General features: G+C 42.9%; 1 protein-coding gene across 7 annotated transcripts in view; it reads right to left on the bottom strand.

Annotated features, from left to right (window-relative positions):
• Esrrg (estrogen related receptor gamma) overlaps positions 1-27,805 on the bottom strand; it is a 565,698-nt gene that overhangs the window by 171,525 nt on the left and 366,368 nt on the right. For 6 of the 7 annotated variants that reach the window (XM_051148111.1, XM_051148110.1, XM_051148109.1 and 3 more), the window contains one exon: positions 27-442. In XM_051148111.1, coding sequence (XP_051004068.1) covers positions 27-429 — 403 coding nt within the window. In that variant the 5' untranslated portion in view covers positions 430-442. Of the gene's footprint in view, positions 1-26; positions 443-24,916; positions 24,948-27,805 lie in introns of all 7 variants that reach the window. The other variant, XM_051148112.1, reaches the window with a different exon arrangement.

Below are 27,805 nucleotides of genomic sequence, written 5' to 3'. Positions count from 1 at the left end.
AGAGTTGGATGGGGGTGGCCACTCACCTTGAATTGTCCTCTTGAAGAATGCCTTGCAGGCTTCACATGATGCAACCCCATAGTGGTACCCAGAGGCAATGTCGCCACACACTAAGCACAGTCTCTTGGGCATGGAGTTGAGCATATATTCACACTTGGTCTGGGGATCCTCTACGATGGTGCTGGAGCAGTCATCATACAGTTTCCGGACAGGCCCGCTACCTCCCAGGATAGGAGCAGAGGGGTAGAGAGGTGGCGAGTCCAGTCCGTTCTGATGGCCATTCATGGTTGAACTATAACTCCCACTGGCGTCGGAAGAACCACCAGGGCTGTGGTGGTTGACGCTGTCCGTCAGGGAGGCTGGGCTGGAGGGTTCCGTCTTGATGAAGGACGAACAGCTGGAATCAATGTGTCGATCTTTGTTTGACATTCTGCAGAGAAGCCTGAGAATGAGGAAGAGACAGAGAGAGAAAAGGAGAGAGAATGTCAAACAATCTCAAAGATGTAGACACAGAGGTATACGGCAGGGAGGAAGGAGAGTGGCAGTATTGGTATGTAAAAGGCATTGCTCTTTAAGAGTGCTTCCTAAGGGCTGGGATGACCCATCATTCACTCTCCAGTCAATATCTCTTGTTCTACAAGAAGGCAATCAGCATAAGGGCATGACAGGGTTACATCAGGGCTCCCAGACAGGCCATAAACAAACGCGCTGAAGGGTCCAGTTGCCTTTACTTTCTCTCTCTCTTGAAGAACCACTGTCAATGCTACAATTGCTCGCCATTTCTGCATTCGTCAATGATGCAGTGGTGATCTGCAAAGTCCCTGTCACGCCTCAAGTTGCAGTTATCTCCACTCTGTGTGCCACTTCACACCGTGATGTTGTGTTCATTTTATCAGAAACAGACTCCAAGTTTTCTTTTCCCAGACAGCACAGATATTCCCAGGCTCCATAACGATGACTTGTGACGACCAGGTTCTCGCTGCTTTAGTGAAACAGTGGAAGATGGACAGCACTGATTAGTGAATAATCTGTGTGCGCGCGCGCGTGTGTGTGTGTGTGTGTGTGTGTGGAGAGAGAGAGAGAGAGAGAGAGAGAGAGAGAGAGAGAGAGAGAGAGAGAGAGAGAGAGAGAGAGACAGAGAGAGAGAGAGAGAGACAGAGAGAGAGAGACAGAGACAGAGACACAGAGACAGAGAGACAGAGAGAGACTGTTGAAAGGTGGCTCTGCCAAATTCCACCTGAACTGCACAGTACCTGGGAGTCAGGAAATCTGAGACATACTGTGCTATAGCACAGGGAAAAAAATCTCATCACTTTAGAAAAATGAGATTTATGAAGGGCCTCTTCTTGATTACCCCCTAAGAGCACAGCTTATGGAAGGCTCTGGGATGAGGTACCTAATCTGACAAACTATTTCTCCAAACTATAAGAAACACATCACCCCCTCTCTCCATTGGCCCCTTAAGTGGGTAATTTCTATAAAGGTGATTAGATACAAAGATTTAATTGGTCCTCTTGGCTTTCTGCCTCACCATGGTGTAAGCCCCTCTTAACCAAGCCTCTGAGAACCCCAGTGGCCACTATAAAGAGGTGACAGTTGAGAAAGGGACTTAGATAATTGCTTCCCAGTGGAAAGTTGATTTATGGGGATCCCACTGTGTGATGGCCATTCTCTAGAATTTGGGGGAGTAGCCACAGTATAACCGAATGGATGCAATTATCCCTTTCACTATAAATCTAATGATCGTTCCTGCTCTCCTCCATGTCTCCCTTTCCCCCCATTGCTTCAATTCCTTTTAAATAAAGGGAGGAAACTATGAAATGTTCTATCAGAGATGCCAAGCCAAGTCTTCCGAGTGGGCAGTCTCACGGACAAAGCACAAGGGTAGGAATTTGCCTCCTCTTCAAATATATTTCACTGTGGGAACTTCTGTGTTCCCTGAAGCCACGCCATCTTACCATGTGTAGAAAGAAGGAAGGAGCCACCCAAGGACCTCCTTGCTTTCACTTACCCATTGGTATAGTCCCTTTTCCATGAGCCAAAGAAAGAAAAACTATCCCCTTGCCAGCCCTGGTGGCAGCATCCTCTCCCCCCGCATCTGCTTGTCTCTGTCACTGCTAATGAGCATTGTAATTAATAGATCTTTCTTGTTGTCCCCCTGCCTACACTCTGGGCTAAGTGTTCTCCTCAAGTCGATGGCTGAAAGAAAATGGTCGGCCTAACTTACAGCAGCCGTGCGACTTCATCTCAATCTAAACCTCTTGCATTGCTGCCTTGCTTATTTCCTTATGATTACTGGACTGCTCACACATACATTATGATCTAAGGCTACCAGTTAGATGCTTTTGGGCTACTAAACCATAGATGCTGATGCGCTGTTTCCCTTTCTCTCCTAGCTTCGACAATTAACTCTTTCCCTGCCTGACCCCTACCTGTACTTTTTTTTCTGTGCCCATGCTTGCCCCCACCCCCATCCCGAGGGACACTGCTTTGAACTGCCTGATCACAAAACACACCACTTCTTTTCCAGGCACCCCTCCCACTTCCTTTAGAAACTTCATGATCACACATCTCAATCTTTGTCCCCCTGTGGAGTTTTTCTCCTGAGCTTCTAAAATGTGTAGACAACTAGTTTAAGGAACAGGGCCAGAAATTAACATACCATTTACAGGACAACTAGTTGCTAAGTCACCAAATATGTACGTGTCAAAGATGCGTTGTTCAGACCTACCCATGAAAAATGAGGAAAGTTTAGCTAGCTGTCTCTTTCAAAATCTCACTCCATACTTTATAGTAACCTGGATGCTAGCAGGGAGTTCAGGGGCATTGCTGCCAAGGAAGGCCCTGGAACAGGGACAGGATCTTCTAAATGAAATCTGGTCACTCCGGTCACAAATGAAAGCAAACAAACTGGATTTGCGCTGTAGGTTGCTTGTGGTTCATTTCCAACATAAACTGAGCCTTTAATTAATGACTTCTGCCTCATGGAAATATGAATAAGATTGTCATTAATCAGAGGCTTATTATAATGTGCCAGGCATCGAGGTGAACGTAAACACTACCTGATTTAATGTCTAGCACATTCGTCTGTGTGTGTGTGTGTGTGTGTGCGCGTGTGTGTGTGTGTGTGTGTGCACATCCATTCCTAGGAAGGGTTTATCTTTAAGAAACTAAACATCAGATGTTCTGAAGCAGAATGAAGGTTTCATAGCCAGGAGTTGGAAAAACTGGAATCTGAACTCAAGTCTCATTTCTGACTTTGGAACAGAGATAATCTGGAAGCCACCAGAGCCTTCAGTAACATGTCTTTACATCCGATGACATGACTGAGAGCTAGAGAGATGGCTCCATGGTCAGGGCCATGTGCTGCTCTTGCAGAAGGACTTGAATTTGCTTCCCGGATCCCATACCAGGTGACTCAGGGCTGTCTGCATCTCTGGCTCCAAGGTCTAGCTCTAGACTTTCTTCTGGCCTTTACAGGCACTACGCTCGTGTGCGCATAACCTCCCCCCCCCCATATATAGGTAATTATTTTTAGTTCAAAAAATCTTTAAAACATATTTGCCTGGGCCTGAGGGTGCATGCTTTTAACCTTATCTGCTGGTAAGATTGAGACAAGGGGACCCCAAATTTAAGACTTGTTTCCACTACACACAGTGAGTTTAAGGCCAGCCATATGCAACTTAGATGCTGTCTCAAGACAGAAAATGCAATGCCTGGGGAAACAGTGTTGCCTGAACTCAATCCTAGAATCTACATTTAAAAAAAAAAAAAAGTGCTGAACATTAGCAGCATGCGTTTGTAACCCCAGGGTTGAGGAGGCAGAAATATATGGGTGCTTCAGCATTGATAGACACAGGCCTAGCCCACTGCCACAGTCCAAGCCAATGTGAGACCTTTTCTCATTAATTAATTAATTAATTAATTAATTAATTAATAAGAGGAGGAAAGGAGAAGCAGGGAAAAAGTAAAAGTGTGGACACCACCTGAGGACAAACAACCAAGGTCATCTTCTAGCCTCAACACATAGGCCCACACACGTTGACACCTGTATATACATGAATGCACACAAGCATGCACACACACACACACACACACACACACACACACAACTCACTCATATACAAATATACAAAGTACACACAGAAGAGGTTGAGGGTGTAGCTCAGGAGTAGGTACTGGATGAGGCCGTGACTTCAATGCAGTACAGCTAAATGCATAAATATAACACAGCTGAGCTGACAGGGTAGCGGGGCATACTCAGAGACCTTCTGCTTGGCTTCCCAGTTAATTCTCCTGCTGTCCACCCGTAAAAGGAAAGGGAACAAAATGCCCCCATCCTGGCTGCTGATCTGCCCTGTGGAGTGACACCTCAACGGAATCTCCAAAGAACACAGTTGTCTCCTAATCACAGCCGAGCTCATTACACATGAACGCTTCCTAGGCGCCATTACATTATAACCTGAAACCACAGCCAGTCTTAATTCTCCAGCCCTCAGTCTCTGAAATTCTACAGCTCTATTATTCAAACCTGAAATATTCACAACTATCTATAAATTCAATTGTCAGCTGCTGGGCTTTATTCTAGACTTCACTTCAATCTAAAATTAGAGGCACTAAAATTCACATTAACTCTAAGAGGAATGTACTGAATAAGACTTTATTTCAAAAGAACACCTTTTTGTCAGAAAGAGCCATTTTCAGGATGATGGCTTTATCTGCAGCCAAAGTGAATAAGCCTAGTGTCCCACATTGTGCTGTTAATGCAAAAACTTCAGGTCACATTGGATTAATAAAAAAAAAAAAAAAAAAAAAAGGTCTAAATTTAGTTAAGAATTATGAGTAGAAATAACATGTGCCAAAATGTGTAGGAAATATTTATTTTAAAGTCTCGGTACAGTTTACATTTATTTCATTAGTTTAGGTGAAGAGATGGGGACAAGGGTGCAGAGAAACAGCTTTCAGAAGCCCTGTGAATGAACCAGAGGGGAAATATCTAGCCTAGCACTGAGAGCCTGGGGGATACAGCTCAGGGGTAGAGGGCCAGCCTAGTGTGCATAAGGTCCTGGGTTTGATTCTCAGACTGATGATTTTTAAAAATGAAAATGACATTTTTATAGAAGGAACAAAATTTGAGGAATTTAACAGTCTTCCTGAAACATGAAGACTTTTAAAAAGACTTGCAATATTGATTAAGAAATACTCTGGAGCAATTGTGATTATCACTCTTTGACATTGGAACACTTCTCAGCCTTGCCTAGGGGTCTGCAAGTTATTGTTATATATTTTATATAGCTTATAATTATATAGAACATATTATATTCATAATTATTTGCATATTAATTAGATTGTATAAATGACTATATAAATTATTTTGGTGTTAGATGATAAAGATGGGCAAATCAGACTTCTTCGTAAATGCTGTGCTTAATTAACTATGGTGCACATTTGTGAACAGACAGAGAGAAAGTGGGAAAAAGAAAAGAATCTATTAAAGTCACTGCTGTAGGGAAAACAATTTGTGAGTTAATATTTAATCTATATTATAATTATCAAACTAATTATTTCTGGCAGTTTTACATACATCCAGGTAATGTGTAATCTTAAATGAAGGAACAGAAGTTTGAGTTTCCACACATGTATGCCCACATGCGGGCTGGTTTACATTACAAAGAAAGGATCCAACCTTGGAAACACATTTGTTAAATGCTGATATACAATTTTTTTTTCAGTAATATTACTTATTTTTAGCCAATTCCTCAAATGTTTATATTTCCTAAATATTTGTTGGATTTTGTATGTCTGAGTGTTTTACATGCGTGCAGTACCTGCTCCATGTGTGTGCTCAGTGCCTGCGGAGGCCGGAAATGTGTGTAGGATCCCCTGGAACTGGAGTTTCAGATGTAAGCCACCATGTTGGTGCTGAGAACTGCACCTAGGACCTCTGCAGGAACAGGCTTAACTGCTGAGCCTTCTCTCCAGCTGTCAGGCATGAGTCTTTAATTTATTTCATTTATGCATGTATGTGTGTACATGTAATGTCGTGTGCATAAAATAAGGGGGGGATGCGGCTTGCTTATCCTTCCTATGCAGTGCAGGGTCTAGTGAGCAAATTCAGGTCACTAAGGTTTTTGTTTTTGTTTTTGTTTTTTATTTTGGTCAGTTGGTTTGTTTTGAAACAGGGTCTTGTGATTTCACCCAGGCTGGCCTACGACTATGATCTACTGAGGGCCTTTGCACCCCTCATATTGGGATAACAGAAAAACAGCTATATTTTACCAAGATCATTTTGCACAAAACTTGAGTATAATTTCTACTCCTGTAAAAGACGAAACACAATGAAATAGAAAAACAAGTTTTAAAAAAGTCCTTAAGCCTGCAATTCCTGCTGTTGAGAACTGAGGCGGGCGAACATGAGTTGGAAGCCATTGTGGGCTTATGTATCCTAGACGTTTTCTCATGAAAAGAAAAAGAAAGAAAGAACAAATGAGGCGGTTGTATTCCTCATAGGAAACGTGCAGCAGCTTTCCTACCCCATCGTGACGATCACACTCAGGGAAGGTCTGAGACCTGTCTCATACACACGCCAGTGGCAAACAGATTCACAGGCTAAATGGAAGTCACCTGAAAACATCGCCTCTTTGCTTCTTCTGTGCCACCCTAGAGGTTCTAAGTAGGCTCCTGCCATCATTAAAATTCAAAATGATAAAAAAAAAAAAAAACCATAAAACATCTCTCTAACATGCGTGCATGAGGACACAGAAGTGGGCAGTGCTTACAAAGGAATCACAGGCTTTCACTATCAGAAAGGAGCGTGACAAGGTGTCCTGGAGTTGCCACTTACTCCCCGTGCAGTGAACAGACAGTGACTGGTTAGTTTTCTACTTTCTGAACTCACCAGAGGAAATACGTAAGCACTTTCGTTGAAGAGAAAAATCAAGCTTTCAGGAGAAGGCCCTCGTGGAAAGCCTCACCCCTCCAGGGGCAGGCTGCAGGGCCAGTGACCCAGCGCTCGCTGCTGTGAGTGGCTCCCCTGGCAGCCTGAGTTACAACTTCAAGCAATTCTTTACACCGTGCGGGCCCCCTCCCCCAACTAATTGCGCTCTGTAAAGTGGCAAAGAGTGACTCACTTAGTAAGGCAATGGGCACCAGCTGCTATTGTTGAGTGAATGGAGATTCTGAAGAAGGGGAAAGCAGCCGAATGAAGTGTCATGTCAGAAATCAACGGTGCAACGTGTGATTTGAGAAAACATGACTACTTTAGAGAGACAGGGTGTCATTATGGCTTCACAGTAATAGGGTGCTTTGACAACTGCTGTGTCTAACATACCATCATTGCATTAAGGTACACTGGCTTAGTTGGGAAAGGATGAGAAAGGAGTTTTTCCTTTAATAGGGGAGATCTTCAGGTCTGCCTGGTTAACCTGATGGAGGACGATCACTGGCTACAGCTGAAGATCATAAATGCTGACCCAGAAGCTCAGAAAGACAGGAACGCTCTGTCCATGCACACAGGCCCCTGCTCGTGTCGAACTGTAGAGACACAGCCGGCTTGCTAGCGTGGGTTGCTGTGTAACACGGTCAGATCACAGTCACTCAGCAACACTGCTTCCTTGAGCAAGTTGCTTGTGTATTTATTCCAGAGAACTCTTTGGCTTAGCCCATCCCAAGAAAGAAACCTGGTTATGTAGCCTGGGGATAAGGAAATAGCCCCCCCGCCACCGGGAAAAAACTGGAACACTATGTGAGCAGAAAACTTATCTCCACAGTGGGCTCCCCAATATGCTCAAAACGGGAAGAGAAATCTAGAACACATAAGATGGGGCGTTCTCCATGAGCCCTAACTTCAAACAGAGCAGCAGAAACTTAAGGTCCACAGTCGCCCTCACTCTATGACCCTGAGTTTATCAGCTCCCCTGGTTTAAGCCCTAGGGATCCCCAAGTCTCAGACTATCTTCCAACACTCAGAGCCCTGCCCAGTGGATTGTAGGGCTGTTCTTGCTGCAGTACCTAGAACAAAGGAAGATGGCGGAGTGTTCTCTTTCAGCTGTGAGGGGCCAGAAAGATTGGGAGGAAGAATAGCAATCTCGGCAGAAACACCAGGGCATCCATTGTCTACACCTTGGAGGCAAACACCACTGCTGCTCGCCTTGGTCTTACCCAGACTGTCTACTTACTTACTCGTTTGTTAATTTTCAAGATCAATTTTTAAATTTTATTTTAAATGTGTGGTTTTCTTGTATATGTGTGTGTATGTATGTATACATATACATGTATATATACACACACATATACATATATGTATATATATACATATACCACACGTCTGGGGCTTATAGAGACCAGAGGAGGCGAGGGGGACCCCTTGGAACTAGAGTAATAGGTGGTTGTGGCTGTTGTGTCATCTCTCCAGCTCCTCAATTTTATCTTTCAGGACTAGGTCTCATGTAGTCTATGCTGACCTTGAAATTCGTATTAGTTGAGGCTGGCCTTGAAGTCCTGATCCTACTACCTCTGCCTTCTTAACATTAGATCACTGGTCTGCACCACCACTCTTACTTGCTGAGTTTCAGACTGCTCTTGATGTAGGAAACCCTGGTGGCTTCCACACTGCTGAGTGATGTATTCTGCTTCCTGGTTGGTAAACCTTATGAATGAGGAATGGAAGGGTGCTGTGATGTCACCTGTATCATACGTCATGACCATCGATGGTTTCTGTATTTAAGGATTCGATCTAACTCAGATGTGCTTAGTAGTGAGATTTATCTTCAGCTCGTTTCCTTGGACCTGTTTCAACCTAAAGGGTGAGCTTCTCTTGTTTATAGCTTCTAGACACAGCATGTGAGCAAATCAATAAAACTGTTAAATGCATAATAATGCTAGGTAATTGTATACATGAACTTTTGTATAATTAACTGTCTGAGATTTTTGTTACTATAATGGGCATGTATGTAACAGAGAGTAAGATTTAAATACCTAAAATATACAGTTTATAGGAACCACGGTTCTGCTTAAAACTCCAGCTAATCATCTACCTTGGCTTTGAAGGGAGTACTCTCTCCCACTGCCAAGTTCAAATCAATTCTTATGACATTACTTTATAACTAACAGGATACTTAACTGATGATGGCTATTAACTATTAGACAGAATCACGTTCAAGCACTGGAAAATTGTGGGGGGTATGACATTTAGTTTAAACAAACTTCTGCCATGCAGTCAATACTATTGAGGTAAATTAAGTGTTGTAACAAGTGTGTATATTTGTTCTTAATGCAGCTTAATTAACTATGTCCTATAGACATGGTACTTGTGGACCTTAAAGAAAGCTTTAAGTCTCACCAGACACTTGATATATGGTACATATTGGAAAACAATCATTTTATCTCAATGAATAACTCTTATTTTACACAAGTTAGTCTCCAGGGAACCAAAAGGCCAAGGATCAGAAGGCCTTAGAATAGAACGCCCTACTGTCAAGCCTGTGGGTAGGAAGTGTCTCAAGGTAAATTGGGTCACCAGCCCCAGGGTAGAGTAAAATAGCTCTGGGCATTGGGTGGGGACTAACTAAAGATGAAGGTCCTCAGAGTGCAAAATCTACCTAAGATACATCATCAGAATGAAGCTAGGATAGGCCTGACCGTACTCCTTCTTAGAGATTTACCAGGCCATGAGCAGGACCCCTCTGTAGCAAGTCTTCAGGAAAGAAGGAGCCAACTGTTTCTACAAATCTCCGATCTTTCAAACAGAAATATGGATCAATAAAGTTTGCTCATGTTTAGACACTTCTGTCTTCCAGCAGCCAAGGAGTACACGCAGAGAGGCCGACACAACAGGGGACTGACAGCTAAAAGAAGACCTTCTCACACATCTCGCTGGAGAGGAAACAAACAGACGTTCTGCTCACAGGAAGGCTGTGCGCTGATCTTTACAAATGACAATTGAATATAGATGCTCTTCACACACGCACTCTAATGATGGAGTTCACAAATCAAAGCCAGGTCAATGAAAGCTCGGCTGCCTGAACGTCCCTTCTTGGTCTCCTGGCTGCAATGAAACAGGAAATAAGAATTCTACCGGGAGTGCCTGTAAGTGGTTGTCACCCTTTTCTCATTAATAAAATATTTTGCAAAAGCAGTTACAATTACCCAATGAGCAGCTGCCTCTAGGAAGACAGACTAGATATTTAAGGAGGCATCCAAATCTCCTCAGAAATGGGGTGAATTGTACTGGTGAGACAATCTGAATGCTGAGGAGGAGTCATTTTTTAAAAAATGGTTGCTTTAAGCACATGTGCAAACTCCTGTATATTTTCAACACAAGTGGAGGTGGCATATCACATCTGCTGGATGGGACTTAAACTCTATTTATACTTTTAAGGTGATAGCTTAGTCTGCAAGTCAACATCTGGATTTTAAAAAAGCAGCTGGTCTCGTGGCTACGTGTGACTGCATACTAAGTTAGGGTGATACTCTGTTGGCCTCAGGTGTGGGCTAGCTGAAGCCCAGCAGGGTAGGCGAAGGGAGGGGATAGGCAAATTATTCACTTGGAGGCTGCCTCTGAGTCTGGGCATCTTCTTGAGCTGGCTGCTTCAAAGCGACAAGGAAGCAAAAGCACACAGGCCCCACTTGCAGGCAAGACAAAAAAACGGCAGAGTCCAAACCGCGATTTAATCCAGGCCACGGAACTGACTACAGATTTGTTCTGCAGCCTGGTGGGCTTTGCAAAAAAGGGATTTGCTCTGCATCAGGCAGGCCAAGGGAAGCCATCAAAGAGCATGGGTCAGATCAGAGGGACTCTTGTGCTGTTTGTCACATCCAAAGGGCCAAACACTAGCACACATAGGGCAATTTCTAAATCTTATTTGTCATTCACAATCCCTGAGTTTTTAAAAGAATAGTCTACAGCGTGGTTCTCTGGGCCCGTTTATACCCCGGACTTGTCAGTATTGGACTCAGTAGGAGACAGCAGGTCTACTTGAGGACTTGGCTATTTCGCCCACTGCCATGGTACCATTTGGACTCTTATTTTCCTCACTTGTAAAATGGCAAGAGTTGCCTGCCTGCTTTCCTAATTTCTTTTAGTTATTTTTTAAATGCATTTGAGTCCAAGGAAACCACACTAATAAGTTTCTCCGAGTAGATCTTGAGAGCAAAGTCTGACATAAAAGCACATATACACAGTTAACATTGAGACCGTGTGTGTGTGTGTGTGTGTGTGTGTGTGTATGTGCCTGTGTGTGTGTATGTGCCTGTGTACGTGTGTGTGTGTGCATGTGCCTGTGTGTGCGTGTGTGTGCGTGTGTGCGTGTGTGTGTGTGTGTGTGTGTGTGTGTGTACAAAGAATCATTACAAAAACTTGCCCATCACAGGGAAGCTGTAGAAACCCCATTCAGCAGTGCTTCTCAACTTTCCTAATGCTGCGATCCTTTAAACAGAGTCCCTCATGTGGTGGTAACCGCCCCCACCCATAACATTATTTTCCTTGCTACTTTATAACCGTAATTTGCTACTGTTATGAATTATAATGTAACTATCTGATCTGAGACCACCCCCCATGAAAGGGCCGTTAAATTCCACCCCCCATTAAGGGGTTGAGAACCGCTGACATTCAGGCAATAGGAGTTCCATGGTGGGCTCCGGACAGGGCAGTGATCTTCTGAGGTTGACCAGGGAGCCGGGTTCTTGGTGTGTCCCCAGAAATGGTTCTCTTCTTTGCTCACACCTCCTAAGGTGGGAGGTGCTGTGGGAAAGGGCAATTCTGTGCAATCAGTGTTTAAGTGGTTGTTTGTCCCAGTGTGTGACATCATGCTGTCAGCTAGCAGCAGGGAGCCGTTGAGTTGTTGCTACATTTGATTTGACTGCCAGTAGGAAGCTCTGTTTCCACCACTGCTGGCAGCCCCCTCAGCACATCTTCTCCTCATTTCTGCAGATTGTTTTGGCCTATGGTTTGGGCTCCTCTATTCTAGTCCCTTTTCCTGGATAAGTAGAGAGCCTGAGTACCACACAGATTGGCAAGAGGCAACCCCAGGGCCGTTCTTCTCAGCTCACCAGGACCCCATGGTCTGTGTAGACTTGATCCACACAATTTGTTTGCTTTTTCCAGCCATGTAGACGTCCTATAGCTCAACACAGTATTTCGATTCTGATTTCCTAGGTTGGCACAGGTCATTATAGAAGCAAGCTGGTTATGTGAGCTGCCCCAGGTCTGTGACTTGGTGAGTTTATTTTAGCAGATGGGGGGAGGCAGCCTGTACCACTCATTTAAAATTTTATATGATTTTTAAAAATTATTATTATTTTGTTAAAATACTGCTGCTTTTAAGGATTGCTTCTGGAAACTTTCTTTCTCTTTCCTGATTTGATTTGGGAACTTTACTATGTCACACCAGCGCCTTTCTCCTTAAAATAAACACTTTAGTAGGGAGATGTGGAGACAGGAAGAGAGGGAGGAAGGAGGAACACAAACGAAGTCCGCAAGAAAACAGTCCTAAGGAAATATGTTAGGTAAGCAAATTGGAGATATTTAAAGAAAGAAACGCAAAGTTAATTCCTCATTAATGATTTTGGTCATTAGGATCCTCAAGGAAAGATCCCCAGGATAATTCTGACAATTCTAAAAAATGAGTAACATTTTTGGAAAAACATAAAAACATGTATGAGTCAAAAGGGTGGAGGAGGAAGAAAATAAATCCCTCAGAGATATTAGGAAATATGAAATTGAATAGAAAAGTAATTAACACTAAAAAGCTAAAACTGTAATTAAGCAAAATTTTCATTACGAAGAGGCAGGTGAGGCCGATTTCTACAGAGAAAAAAGTGCCATGTGACAATAAAATCGAGGCAGGTTTCTGCACGGAGCAGGAAAGCCGTGTCTTTAACCAGATCAAATTCTTGAAATTGGCTGTCAAGACAGGATTGCTGTGATTTATACCCGTCTATCAAGTGCTCGGAAGGGAGACACAGAGAACAGAGGCGAGCTGCTGCCACACCATTCGCAAAGAACCTTTAATTTCCACAACACCATCTGTTACCAAATCTGATCCACATTCCCTTTAATCTGGTTTACTTCCATAACACTAATTCTCCCCCAACCTTTATGAACATGAACCACAGAAAGAAAAGAAATAAAGAAAGAAGAAAAAGGAAGGAAGGAAGGAAGGAAGGAAGAAAGAGTGAGCATCAGGCTGTTATGAGTGAGAATTGAATATTACAGTGTTAAGGTCTTAAGGCACAGTGACTTACAGGAAGCGCTTTTTTTCCCATTAAGATGTATTCCTAAGAAAGAGATTTTTTTTTTCTGCCAATGCTGAGATATGAAATTGTTCATATTTGGGGTGGAAAAATGATGATATAAAAGTAGGCTGGGGACATGAAAGCAGAGGATGTCATAAAGCACAATTGTTGTCAAGTTTAGTCACTCTCAGAACTGGCTATAAAATCACTTTGTCATGGTCCTTGCATCTAGAAAGCCTGAAATCGTGTTTTTGTTAAGGAAATTCAAGAGGGTGACGCATGTATTTAGGAAGAATACAGAAGGGCAGAAATCAAAACCTTGGAGAAATGGAAGTGAGAAAAAAAAATGTATGTCTTAAAATAAAGGGATGTATAGGGACACGCACTGGCCTGTTTCTGGCTGAGCTTCTATTAGCAAGAGCCTGGGATTCACCGAGGCTCCAACCCTTTGCCAGGATAATAACCAGCACACAGTAATGAGCCTGCCAAGCTATAAAATTATAAAGTGCTTTCTGCATCAGAGAAAGATTAAACTATGCTCAGTAAAGATTTAGTGTTAAATGCATTTTATTGCTTCCTAAGTCTGTGAAAATTTGTTATCTCTAAAGGCAATACTACATAAAGACCCACAAGCGTGCATTACAAAATGAGGGGAAACTGTGCTTTGAACACTGGCCTGGCTTGGATTATGCTTCTAGTTGCTGGGCTCACTACCTAATTCTATTAGCGTCAGAAGAAACAGCAGTTTTTCTTGTAACTTTGTGTTTTAGAACACTATGCCACATGGTGTATCACCCTGAGTGTCAATGAATATCCTCCAAGAATATGATTTTAAAAACCTTTATATTGATCCTAGGTATGATCATCACTCATTCATTTCTGTAGAGAAGGCTTTAAATAAAGGTGGCCCACAATCTGGTATTACTTTAAATCCCACTACTTTAAAAATCCTAATCCATTATGTAAAAGGCACATGCTCTCAGGGTGGAATTTTTCAGTTTATGGATTCATTCATATAATGAGCTGTATAGATCTTTATTTTTAAGCTACAGGATATCATGAAGATAAATGTTTTTAGATGCTAAAATACAAAGTAACTTGAAACCAGAAAAAAAATACACTTACACACAAAAATCCTATACACACATAGCATATAAATATATGTCTATATATATTTATATATGTGTATATATACACATGTGTGTATGTGTATATGTCTATATATATTTATATATGTGTATATATACATGTATGTATGTGTATATGTGGGGGAGATTTATTACTAAACTACATCACTGGATATCATAAGTTTAAAGGATTAATGACTATAAAAATGATACTATAGAGGACAATTGTTCAAAGTAAAGAATGCGGTAATTTTGATATTACAAATAAAAATAAATGAAAGCGAAAAGTTTTAGTTTATTTGCACACATAAAAGTTCCAAAAAATTCTAAGGATAGACAACATCAAATGCAGATATATATGTCGATCAATTGAAAACAGAGCTCATAAATGATAAAACCTCTTCCAAAAAAAAGTTTAGAAGATTCTTTCTTTAAGTGAAGGAGGCACCGCATCCCAACTGTGCTCCCAAATCTTCACTAAGAAGCGTAAAACTGCCTGGCCAAGTGTGTGTCATAGCACTGTTCGTAAGTGTCCACAGTAGGAAGAGAATCCCATGGCTGAGAAACAAAACGTGTTACACATATGTATACATTTATTTATAGACACACATGCCTAGTCACATGCATACAGATTCCTACTCACAACCTTAGACCCACATACATACTTACATGCACACATACATGTTCATACATATGCATATACATATACACACAAATGCAGGTATATACTTATGTGCACACACATGCACACTGACATGTCCACACTCATGCACACATACTCACATATATGCACATGCATAAATGCATACCTAGAAAAATTCTCGTCAACAACAATGCAGGAAAGGAGCTGTGATCAAACACAGACTTACACATCAGGATGCAGTGGCTAATGTTTACCAAGGACTCCCAGAGTGAAGGCGAATACAGACCAAGAGACAGACCTCCAGTTCTTAGGCCTTTCTAAAAGCATGGCTCCTCACTGAGTAATTCTCTACTGACTTAAATAATAGTCTCTTCTGTAATCTGTTTTGAAAATCTGTAAAATGTTTTTCATCTCCAACATAAAGTAATTCCCTATATCTTTTGGCAGTAAAGAAAGTTCACATGACTCCCTTCCTTGCTTACTCCCCTAACACCTTGTCCGTGAGAAAGCCCTTTAGTCAAAACATGATATGTGAACACCAGTGGAAGCAGGTGAGCTTCCAAAACTGATCTGGGAGCTAGGCGTGGTGGGGCATGCCTTTAATCCCAGCATTCAGCAGGCAGATGCAGAAAGATGTCTGTGAGTTCAAGATCAACCTGGTCTACATAGTGAGCTCCAGGGCAGCCAAGGCTATATATAGCAGGACCTTACCTCAAGCAAACAAACACTAGCTTAGAAGACCAGCATAGTGGGGCATGTTTGTTATCCCAGAATTTGGGAGGTGAAGTCAGGAAGAGAAGGAGTTTTAGGCCAGCCTACATAGTAAGTTTTAGGAAAGTCTGGGCTATGTGATGAGATTATATCTCAAACAAACAACAAGCAAGCAAACAAAAAAAAACCTTGCTTATTCAGATTTTACAATAAAGCAGATGTATCTGGAAAGCAAATTACAGCCCAACTTGTGATTTGGAAAGTGGGAAGTGGAAATGATTGCAAGAGCAAAGCGTCAAGCCTGGCGTCACAAGTCTGTAATCACAACTATTCCAGAAGGTGAATGGAGCAGGACTAACCACAGGGTCGCGGGTAGTCTGTGCTACCAGAATAAGTTCACGTCTGACCTGTGCAACTGAGACCATATCTGAAAATTTAAAAAAAAAAATTAGAGCTGGGGTTATAGCTCATTGGTGGAGTGGTTGCTTAGTTTAGTGGGATGAGAGAGCTGGGGAGAAAAGGAGAGAGAGAAAATGAGAGCGGGGAGAAAGAGAAAAGGGAGGGGCAAAAGGAAGGAAGAAAGAAAGGACAAAAGAGAAAAAGGAAGGAAGGAAGAAATGAAGGAAGGAGGGAGGGAGGAGGCACAACTATACATTTTAAAGAGTACCTGTTCATAAAATCTGAGTAAGATGATTTCATTTTAAATGTCTCATTTCTGTGAAGGTATCAGAAAGACTATTTACACTGTAACATAAACAAATTTGAAAAGAATTCTGTCCTTATTCTGCCAAATGTGTCTCAAGTAGAAACACCCATGTGGCCCTGCAGGAAGGAGGGGGAGCCTGTCCCCTCGTGGGCATCTTGGCTTTAGCTTGGACAAACACGGAAGCTACATGGGTAAAGGTATTGCCAGGCGAGAATGATGGCTGGAGTTCCGATCCCCAGCACCCATGAAAATACCAGCAAGACTGACCGGATCATGCAGCTCGGGGGTGAAGAGAGAGACCCTGCCTCAATACATAACCAATGTAGACACCCCATGTCACCTCGGGCCCCACATGCACCTATGTGTGCCTGCACATACATTTGAACATGCATAAGTAAACACATACCACATGCAACATACATACCCCAGACCTCTGTTGTTTTTCACATATGCACTACTTCCTAATTCCACCCGTCTACCTAAGTAGAACAAGTGACCACTCAGTATTGTATTTTTTTTTTTAATTTCAGCCTATTCCTGAATTGTTGGGGGAACAAACAATTGTATCAATAAACCCATAAAGCTACAGAGTCCAACCTAAACAAGTATTCTTCATACAATGTGAGATACAACAAGACTCTCAATTCTCTATGAGATAGAACATTAAGCATAGGAAAAGCCATTTCCGTAACTCCTTAGTCACAGTGAGATTGTTAAGAGGTTAAGCATAGGGAGTAAAACTGCACTGTACTGCCAAAATTTCTAAGTAGGAGGTGTGGTTCGGAGTTTACCAACATGGGTCTTTATTTTACATAGCTCTGCCATGTCACCTCTAAGCCTCAGGTGCCAAATCTGTAAAATGGAACAAACATGTATCACACACTCAGGAATTGTGGGAAAAGTGCAAGGTTGAATTCTGTGGCTCTCAAGGAGGAAGGACCAAAGCACTCACTTCAGGAAGGCGGGCTCAGCGTGAGGGAGGAGCAGCTGTAGAGAGCACTCAAGGGGGATTTGGAGTGAGCCAAGGACTTGAGAAAAGAAGACGTGGGCCAGAGTGCCCCGTGTTTGAATTGCCACACCACACAGATTAGACACCTTTTATTTCAGACACTGGGAAGCTACAGAAGGCAGCAAAGGAGAAAAGAGACAGAACCAAATCTGTGTTTGTATCAAACACTTCATTGTTAGCCATCCACTCTGATCACATTTTAGACCTATGATGGGACAGAAAAAACAAACAAACAAAAAAACCAAAAAACCAAAAAAACAGAAAAACAAAACAACAACAACAACAACAAAAAATGGATGAGGTCTTCTGAACTCAGGGTGTGTAAAAGCCCAATCATGCATCCATTCTAGAAAATCAAACCTGAAGAGGAGCCAAAGCAAGCTGAGGTAGCGCACTGAAAGGCAGGAGGTAAGGCCTCCAGGCTGGTCCAGCATTTCACACCAACAGAGCGGGACATCCTGGGGTGGGGGTGACATTCTAGTGACTCACAAATAATGTTCCACGGTCAGTCAGGTTAAAATGTCTTAGGAAGTTTTTGTTTTTGTTTTCTTTTAATCAAACAAAGGGTAAATTAAAGACCCTGTGATAGAGTTGTCCTTTATGTTGCTGCTTGTGCTCAGAGGCTCCTTGCCTTCCACCATATGCATGTGCCAGTTAGACACAGAATTAGAAACACACAACGAAATGAATGTTTGTGAATCTGTCCATTCAGAAGGTATGTGACTTTCCCACAGGGGTGTTTCGTTTGTGGGTAATGGACCCTAAGACTTCCACCGCATGACTGGCAAATGCTGCGCCAGCCAACTACATCCCCCAGTACTGCCTCTGCCTCATGAGGGCTGGATTGACAGCATGTGCCATCACTTCTGGCCTTTTGTTTGTTTTAAATATTAAGTGTCTTAGTAAGTTCCCTTGGCTGTCCATGAACTCACTGTAGCCCAGGCAGGCCCTGAACTTGTAACCTTCCGGTCTTGGCATCCTAAGTGGCTGAGATGACAAGCCTGTGGCACCAGCTCCGCTCAGCCTCATAGTATCGTAGCACAGCTACATAAGACCATTGCCTTTGAAAAAAAAAAGTGGGTAGAAAGAAGTGCATACGACTTCTCTGTCCTGTTCATAAAAATCTATGTAAGTCTACAATGATCTGAAAATAAATCTCAACTAACTTATTATTAATTAACAGTATTATTTAGTAATTATAATTAAAGTTTTCATCGGAGGCATGAGCTGCATCTTACTTCACACATACCCACAGTATATCTTTGCTATGTTGGGCTGATGTGAGCTACTTAATAAATTTGTCACTTCATATATATTTGTAGAGCATAAAAGCATGACTGTGAGCTGTTTCATCACCTGAAAACATCATTTTCCACTGATGTTATAACTGGTCACAGCAAAGTCTATGTCTGCTTTACATCTGTCTATAGGACATTCTTATGAATACCAAAACACTGGCTGTGGGCAACAGATAGCAAGGCCCCAAAAACACAGCACAGAAGAATGGACAATGCTCTCCTCTGACCCCTTTCGGAGACTTCAATGAGGTTCTTGGCTGAGCGTGGTGCCTCAGAGCTGTAATCCTGGAATTCAGAACCTTGAGGATTGCCAAGAGGTTAGTCCCAGCCTTGGCTCTACAGTGGGTTCCAGGACAGCATGAATTACAATAGCAAAAGATGGGGTTCTTGAGAACCACCAATATGATTGCTCATGTCACAGGAAGAGGCCTGGAGATCAGGCTTCCTTTTCCTGCCAAGGTGGAGAAAGACATGAGCACCGCACTGGAGATCAGTGATCCCAGTGCAGTGATTCCATTTCCATTGTTCCGTGTGAGGAAGCAGGGCTGCGTAAAGGGAGGACCAACTTGAATTTTCTAGGCTTCAACTTTTTACTCAGGACAACAGCAAGCCACAGCAGACACATTTAATGCCAGTATTGTAAGGCAACCAGCTTAGCAGGTCAGCTCTCAAGAGCTAGAAGGCTAATGTTCTAAGTACTTTGTCATGCAAAAGTTTGGTCTTCTATCAAGTATACGCAGTGAATGTTATAATATTCCTATCACGGCTATTTGAACTCATAATAACAAAGTGACCAAAATAAGACAAAACAACAGGACTTTAGCTCTTAATGCTCAGGAACAAGCAATACTATTACAGAAATGTCAGGATTACCAAGCAAATGGGGAAACACTACAGTTAATCACATTACAAAGTAGAAGGCAGAATCATGGAAACTATTTAGCTGGTGTGAGATTAGAGCCTTCCAATGGAAAGTGGAATTATTTCACAGCTAGGGCCAGTGAGAGTGCTCAGCAGGTAAAGACATTTCCCACCAAGCCTGGTAACCCGAGCTCAATTCACACAGTGGAAAGACCTTCACTTGTGTGCTGTGGCATGTAAAGGCATGTACACACATGCTTCTGCACACACATAAATAATTAAATAAGTAATAAAATGGTTTAAGAATTATATCTAAAAAATAAAAACAAACAAACAAAGAGTCAAAAAAGAATAGTAGCTGCTTTTGAGGAAAGACTTCCTGCTTTACACTATTTTTAGTATTATCACAATGTCCACTTTCTATACATTGCTCAGGGTGCCTGTTATCTCATGATTAAGATAGGAACATGGGCACCCATTCTATCTAAAGAACAGAAATTGGAGGTAAAAAGTAAATACTAAAAGCTGATAACGACTTTAAAGAATTATGTAATGCTAAATTATTCTCATAAGCGCATAGGACAAAAATACTATTTTTAACTTTTGGAATAATAAAATCTTTAAATGCGTATGTATTTCATGTTTGTGTTGAGACAGGGTCTTGCTATGTACCCCTGGCTGGCTGTGCAGACCAGGCTTGCCTTGAATGCTCACAGATGCTCCTGCTTCCCTCTCCTACTTGCTAGAGATTAAAGGTGTGCAGTACTATCCCCGGCTAAATCTGTGTCTAGCCTTGAATTATAAATGTGTACTTATCTGGGTCTGTCACAGTAAGTGCCTGGGCTTTTGTGACTTGTTGTCGTTTGCGTATATAAAGTCTTCAGCAACGCGTGTTGAATTTTCTTGATTATTCAGTGGCATTCCTCCACAGCTTGTATGGGATTCCCATCACTTCTTAGCGCCTAAGGTGAAGGTGTTTTGCAGAGTACTGTGGCTTTAATTCTGTCACCTCCACACCTCCTCTCTGTCTGTAATGCATGGGGTGCTAAGCTTTGAAGAGGAAAGAAGACAAAGTCTTTTTCCCAAAGGAAAACATGGTATGTTTCAGGAAAAGCCAGACCAACCATCACGAGCACTGCTAGTGTGTGAAGGTATTATGCAAGAGGCTGTGGGAGTTGAGCTCTGCATCAGATTCCATGTGGACAAAAACTGACACAGGTCTGGGAGAACATTAGTAACAACTTCTAAACTAATCAACTACATTCCACAGTCGCAGCCATTAATAGCCACACCGAAAACATGACAGTGAGCATGAGACTTGCCATTATAGTCCAAAAAGGTGACTTCTGCTCCTGAGCCACTTCCCTAACAATGACTCACCTGAATCTCTGTTGTAAAGCCCCACAATGCACTTCGACAAGCAGCAGAGTTCTCCACCTGTGGACAATGAGGTCACACCCCAGAGTGCCATGGTTCCTTGCACCCACGGTCCATTGCTCTATAACAGTAAGCTTGTGCATTGTGTAGAAGAATCCATTCTCCATAGTCATGGTAGCTAAGGAGGCAGATACCCAAGCTTTCCAGTCTCCTGGAGCACAGAGGCCTACAGGCAAACTCTATGCTTGTCACTAGGTCTTGTGGTTGGCTGCAAAACCACCAAATATATTGAAATGATGGCCCAGATGTGGGTGTGAGCTGTAGGTAAGAACCAAGGACAGAGAGTAAGGCAAAAACTCAGGAGATCAGAGAAAGAAATGGGAAACGAGTAGCAACTTCACCACCTCACAGACTCCTCTATGAGTGGCTCTGTGACTTGGGGAGCTGAGCCCCCTCCAAAAAAGCCAAAATCTTCTATTTGTCTCTCACTATACATACATTCTAGGGCCCCGCCTTCAAAACTGAACTGACAGATTAGCAGCCACAGATAATACCTTATTCATTTACCCACCTTTCTCTCTCATAGAGCCTCATAAAACTATGTGAGGGGATATCAAGGTTACAGCCGGCACAGATATGAGGCCATCACTTTATCTAACCTGCATCTCTGTGTCAAATGTGTGGTCAAAAATGAAGCCAGACCGCCTGTTGAAAAAATCAGCTCCAGAAAACAAATAGTGATTGTGAAATGATGGTGTGTGATTGGTTGACTGTAGCGAGTGCGGGGGGCTGTTGTCCTCGTAGTTTTACTAAATATGAAAGCAAAAGATTTATGTTATGGGGGATAAGGGCAAGAATGCAGTAAAAGTGAGAAAGTATGGCAACCGAGTGCTGTACATCACCAAAGGGATAATTATTTATCAAAAACTTGGCATTGTTAGACTTCCAACATGCAGTGTATGGAATTCATATATTCAAAGGGGGGATCATAATAAGCTGTCACCTGGAGTTGATGGATATGTGTTTAGTCCCAGTGACCACAATCTTCAGTCTGCCTGTCACGGGGAGCCAGGGAAAAATGGAATTTCCCATTCATAACTCTTGATGCTGAAAGAGGAAAAACCTGCACGAATGATGAGTGGTTCATTCTAATGGACAAATGGACACTGAGCCGGGGGAACGCACATGAATAAAAAGTCATCTTCCTTAACCAATGCCACTGTCACTTGTTACACTCTGAGGATGAATACAGCTGAGGGAGACTTTCTGCCCCCATCATGTCTTGGAGACACAAGCTCAAACTACTAAAAACAAAAACAAAAACAAACAAACAAAAAACAACGAATCTTCATTTACAAATTACAAGTTCACTTACAAATTACTTTTGGCTTAAGAGTAAAAAAGGGGCCTGAGTTAGGTTTATCTGTTAACTAATACTCCCTGTGTGGACACGATGAGAAGGGCTGTCCTGGCCCACTTGACTGGTGACGAAGGCTTGCTTATGGGTTTCTTCCTCTGAGGTCCAGAAGGATCCCTGTGTCTCACTTTTATAAGAAGAGGTACGTGGCCCATGTATGGCATATAAACCCACTCAGATGACCACTGGGAGCTGAGACCTAGGAGCTACAGCCATCATCCTCTAGGGAGAGAGACTGAGGCACCTGCATCTCCTACATTATCTATTCCTTCTATTAGCTGCTTTCCTGGGGTGGTTGTTTTGTTGTTGCTGCTGCTGCTGCTGCTGTTGTTGTTGTTGCTGAATCAGGGATTCTTGTAGCTCAGGTTGGCCTCTGACCAACTAGCAAAGGATGTCTTTGATGATCTGATTTTCCTTCTTCCACAACTGGCTTGCTAGAGGTGAGGACTGAACCTAGGGCTTCCTGCATGGCAGACAATCACTGTGGCAACAAAGCTACATTTTTCAATGCCATCTACTAGTGTTTGGTGGTTGCCCCCTCAGTACCCCTCTACACACACAACCTGACTGAACTCTCAGGTCCAAAGTCTGGCAAAGTTACTGCCTTAAAGAAAATCAAAGTAATTGTAAACTAAAGGAAGATTCTGGCTACTTCAGATTTTCAAGATCCATGTGACGGCAATTTTCTTTCACACTCAGCAAATTCACAGTAACGAGATGTTCCCCTGACAAATTAATCACGTTCTAAGCATTTCATCGGATAAATAAAATATCTCCACGGGAAGGTAAAAATGAGTTCAATCAGTTGGTAAACTCTTCCCTACAAGAGGCTGCCTGAATGCGTGGGGGACAGCCTCACGGGCATGCTCCCACACCTAGGCATGCTTGCATACACATAAGCATTTGTGCATGGTAAAAACCTGAGTGGGGCTCTCTCACTGCTGGCCATAATCCACGAGGTGCACCCAGCATCATTTTCAGACAACTGTTCACCTGACTGGTGAAAATATAGGTAAGAGGTTCTCTGGAAAGGCTATAAATTCAAGGCAATCTGTTGGAATCCAGACTCTGCCCCTCAGTTCCCTTAGCAGAGGCAGACTCGGGGCTGGAGAAGTGGCTCTGTCATTAAAAGAACTGGCTGCTGTTCCACAAGACTCAGGTTGGGTTCCCATCACCCACACGGTGGCGCCCAACCATGTGGAGCTTCAGTTCTAGGGGGTTCTGATGCCCTCTTTTGGCACGTAGTTGGCACTGCATGCATGTGGTGTCTATACCTGCAGGCAAAGCACACCCACAAAGTAGAGGAAGGTTCCTTTTGTTTCTATAGTTCCCTCAGTGGTGACCATGAGGTCTTGGTTTTTCACAGCCATATTCTCACCCCAACATTTTGGGCAGGTAAGAAACCAGCAAGCAGCTAGGTTTCTGCCTTTGCCTTGCTTTCTCCTCTGCTAATTTCAGAAAGCGAAGCTGGCAATTATAAGTAGTGGGAGACTGATAAGGACGTGCACGTGCGCAAGAAATAGGTTCAATTCAAGCTTCCCTGACTAATCCTTATTATGACTCATTTCGGCTGCAGAATTTGTCGGTTGAGGTAAGAAGCTAATTTGGCTTTGAGAAGTGAAATCTCAGTTTGTACTTCCCTCCAGTGCTACTAACAACCCCGTTATTAAGAGCGAAGTGGTGGGGGAGGGCGAGGAATATTTATGGAGTACACAGTCTTGCCAGGCTCTTTTTGCTTAACGTGCTTTAAGCAGAGGCATCAATTTCTCAGGCTTTTGAACCCACAGTGTGCGCCGTTCAACCTCAGTCCCCAAATAATGGGCATTATTCTTAAAGCTTATACCAAAGACACATTCAGAGTGGACCCTGAGACAAAGTGCAAATGGTCAGCCAGCCTGAAGGGCTTCCTGGGAACTGGGAACAAAACAATGCCAGTCGGTTCCTTAGCCGTCACATCCCACAAGTGCCGCTCTCTTAGTCTGCACTCCTCTTCTTCTGGCTCGTCCCTCCTCTTATCACAGAGAAGCCAACATTATCAATACGTTTTGAGGCAGTAAGGAGCCTGGCACTGAGCCTGTGCAACCGGGACATCCCCAAGCCAAAGATGAGCATGGCATATTGTCTCTATTGCTTAAGTGATACCATTCTATTTATTGTCTTTGCTTTGGGGAAACTCCACATGGTCATCCCTCTTATACAGCCATAAAAATTCCTGTGATTCATGACAACACCCCTCTTCTTCCCTGTGAATGGGGTAATGAAGTTCTTTATGGGGAGCTATTAAGCACCATGGATGCTGTTTGCTTCTTACCCATATAATTAATAACTCTATAACTGTTAGGAGAAGCCACACTTAAAGGGCTAGCTAGCTCACCTTCCCACAGCTGATCTAACTAAACAGTCAATGGCAGGTTCCAGGAGAAAACCACTACGGGGAGGTTTACTTTTGAAATCTATGGTGTGCTACATGGAGTCTTTTATTAGCATTCATTTTCTTTCTTCATTTTAGTTTTCATGATATCAAAAAGACTTACCAATTCACTCCATAATTACAAAGTCAGCATCCTGCAAAAGTAAGTCACAACACTAATTAATAACCTGCTGGGTGTCTCCTTGAGACATGATAATATTTTTTCTTTTAAAATTCCTAGCAAATATCTGGGTGCATGGCTTTCTCTACCAGGTGACATGTGTGCCTCTAAATAACATCACCCATGAACATCATAATCAAATAAAAAAATCCACAGCCAGATTATATTCTTGACTCTTATCAGATTCAAAGGAAGAAAAACTGTAAACTGCTGGAAGAGTTGGTCCTAGGAAGCACAGCACAGCTGCTCCCTGGTGAGGTTCCTATTGTCACTCTGGGGACATGGGTGCACTCTAGACTCCTCCTGTTGAAAAAAATATGCTTTGAGGTGATCTTAGGATGACATGAAGGCTGATGTATCCCAGGCACCTCTAACACCAGCCTAGCTGCCCTGACAGACTCATCCCCTGTGAACTGTTCCAGCCCTACTGAGGTCACAGAGACTTGCCTCTTTGAGGCACACTCTTAAAAGAACAGGAGTCCATACTTATTCAGTACAGTGAGTCTCAGTGAATACAGAGCAATTTAACGTAACAAGCAGAAGGCCTGGGTGCTCTTGTAGGAGCAACAGCTTAAAAACCAACGCGCGAGTGTGTGTGTGTGTGTGTGTGTGTGTGTGTGTCTGTGTGTGTTTGTGTCCTTGAACTATCTGTGATGCTCCCTAAACCTGCCATGGGAGCACTGAGCGAAGCCTCTCCCTTGCAGTCAAGACCTACCACTGGCAAGGGCAGGTGACTGGTCCAAATCCCAGCCATCAGCTCTATCCTCTGCCTACTGTGATCTTTCCTCAGCAACTCAGCAAGAAAAAAGGGTCCCAGGTAACAATGATGTCAGAGCCATCAGAGGTACTGATTACAAATTCTTGGTAGATGGCATGTGGAAAGGAAAGGAATTTCTTTTCACAGAGGCAGAGTATTGAAGATAGGCATAGAGAGAGCTGGGGTCTCCCAGGAGGGAGTGGGAGGCCCGAATGGATAGATGGAGAGATGAGTCCAGGTGCCTGAACGATCTATGAATTTTCAGAGTTAGTTGGCTGAAGACAAGTATTTTACCTAGAGCGTCATAGGCAGGTTGGAGCAGGAAGTTCCAAGCATATTTTGGAAAGAGATGACTATGTGTCTTTCACCATAAGACACCTTTTGAAAATGAAGGTGGTCACTGGTTACTTTTAGAATTAACTATGCAATTTCTTTCTGTATTTATTTGGCTATGGATCTAAAAATCGCTTATGTTCAGACAATACCAGGGCTTTACTGGTAGGAGAAGTTCCCCTAAGTTTACTTCGCAGCTGAATAGAGAGAGAGTGGAAGATGACGGTGCAAAGGAATCTAGTCTGTCATAGACCACAAAGCATCACATGCTTAACACGTGACAGCAGGAGAGACACTAACAAGCCCATTACCTTCTTGTGGCTTTATTATAAGTTCTTCTGCTGAAAAACGAATGGGCTGGATGCAACCCAGAACATTCTTTTTCGGTATTATCCGCTCAATAATGTAAAGATGAGGGAAGGGAAAAATTAGACATTAGTAAAATTACAAAGTCTCCACGGTCGCCTTCAGATAATACCACCCGCTGAGTGACTCCGAGGAAGGACCACAGGGATAGATTCTGGACTCTACAAGCACAGACACACGCCCTACCTTTCACCTATAACTTACAGCCATTTTGTACAAGACAGATCACCCTAGACTCCCCGACAACTGTGACCTCAGGAAGTGATTTTGTTTTGCATACAGTGACACCCATGAAGCCTTTACATCCCACTCTGCTTAGGCCTTCCTCACTTCAATATTCTACTCTGACAGAAGTTGTCCGCTGGGCTCTCTGGCTCACCACTTCAGTATTTCCTTTTTACGTTAACCACAGTGCCTAGAATTACCAGGCACAACCATCTGCTTAATCTAAACACAAAACTCAGAGTTTTGCACAGATATCTGTCATATGACTTTTATTTCCTATTTAGCATTTATTAGTTATTATTTATTAACCTATTAATGCAAATAGCCAATCAGGAAAAGGAACCATATCTAAAATAGTTTTGATTGGCCACATACATAAATCAACTTAGCATAATTGTTCTCATTTTTAAATCTAGCAGGAAAAAATTCAAGTTCGATAAATTATAATTAAAAAGTCTAACACATGTCCCCATCCCCCACCCTAACAAGACCCATCTGTTCCTAAAAGGATGAACAGTAGCTTTACCTCTGTGGATGGATGCCTGAAATACTCTGCCCGGTATCAGTTTCGCTGGTGCTGAACTCTTTAAGATTCCCCATCTTAAGTGCAGAGCAGTCAGAGTTTTATCTAAACCTAGATAAATCTCACTGGTGTGTAATCGACACAGTGATCTTCACACTCAAATCTACATGCAAATGGATGTTTTCGTGCATTGGAGCATTCCAGAACTACAGACAAGGTGGGGGTAGCAGGCAGGTTCTCCTCGTTCCTTCCCCGGTTATTTTTCTCCCCTCCCCCTCTATTTATGTATACCAGCTACTTAAATAATTCACACTGCTGGTTTTTCAGCCCCAGTGTTCCTCAGAAGAGGCCTACAATGAGCTACTGCAGTCACCAGATGGACTCATGCATGCAGCAGGTGGGCCAGATGGCAAGGCGCCCCGTCTGATGCTGCCTGCCTGGGCATGGGCTGCCTGCTCCTTCCAGGTGCATTATCATCACCCATTGCTGAGCACTGTGGAGTCCGGGGGTGGGATGGAAGTGGGGCATGGGCAAATCCTTTACATCAGTACCAGAATCATAAATTACCATCTTCTCTCTTCCTTCCATCACACCACCCCATCCCAGCAAGCCCCAGAGTTTTTATGCC

The sequence above is a fragment of the Acomys russatus genome, chromosome 6, assembly GCF_903995435.1.
Source record: "Acomys russatus chromosome 6, mAcoRus1.1, whole genome shotgun sequence".
NCBI classification, from domain to species: Eukaryota; Metazoa; Chordata; class Mammalia; order Rodentia; family Muridae; genus Acomys; species Acomys russatus.
The sequence above is the reverse complement of the archived record's forward strand: the minus strand, read 5'-3'. Positions and strand labels throughout refer to the sequence as shown.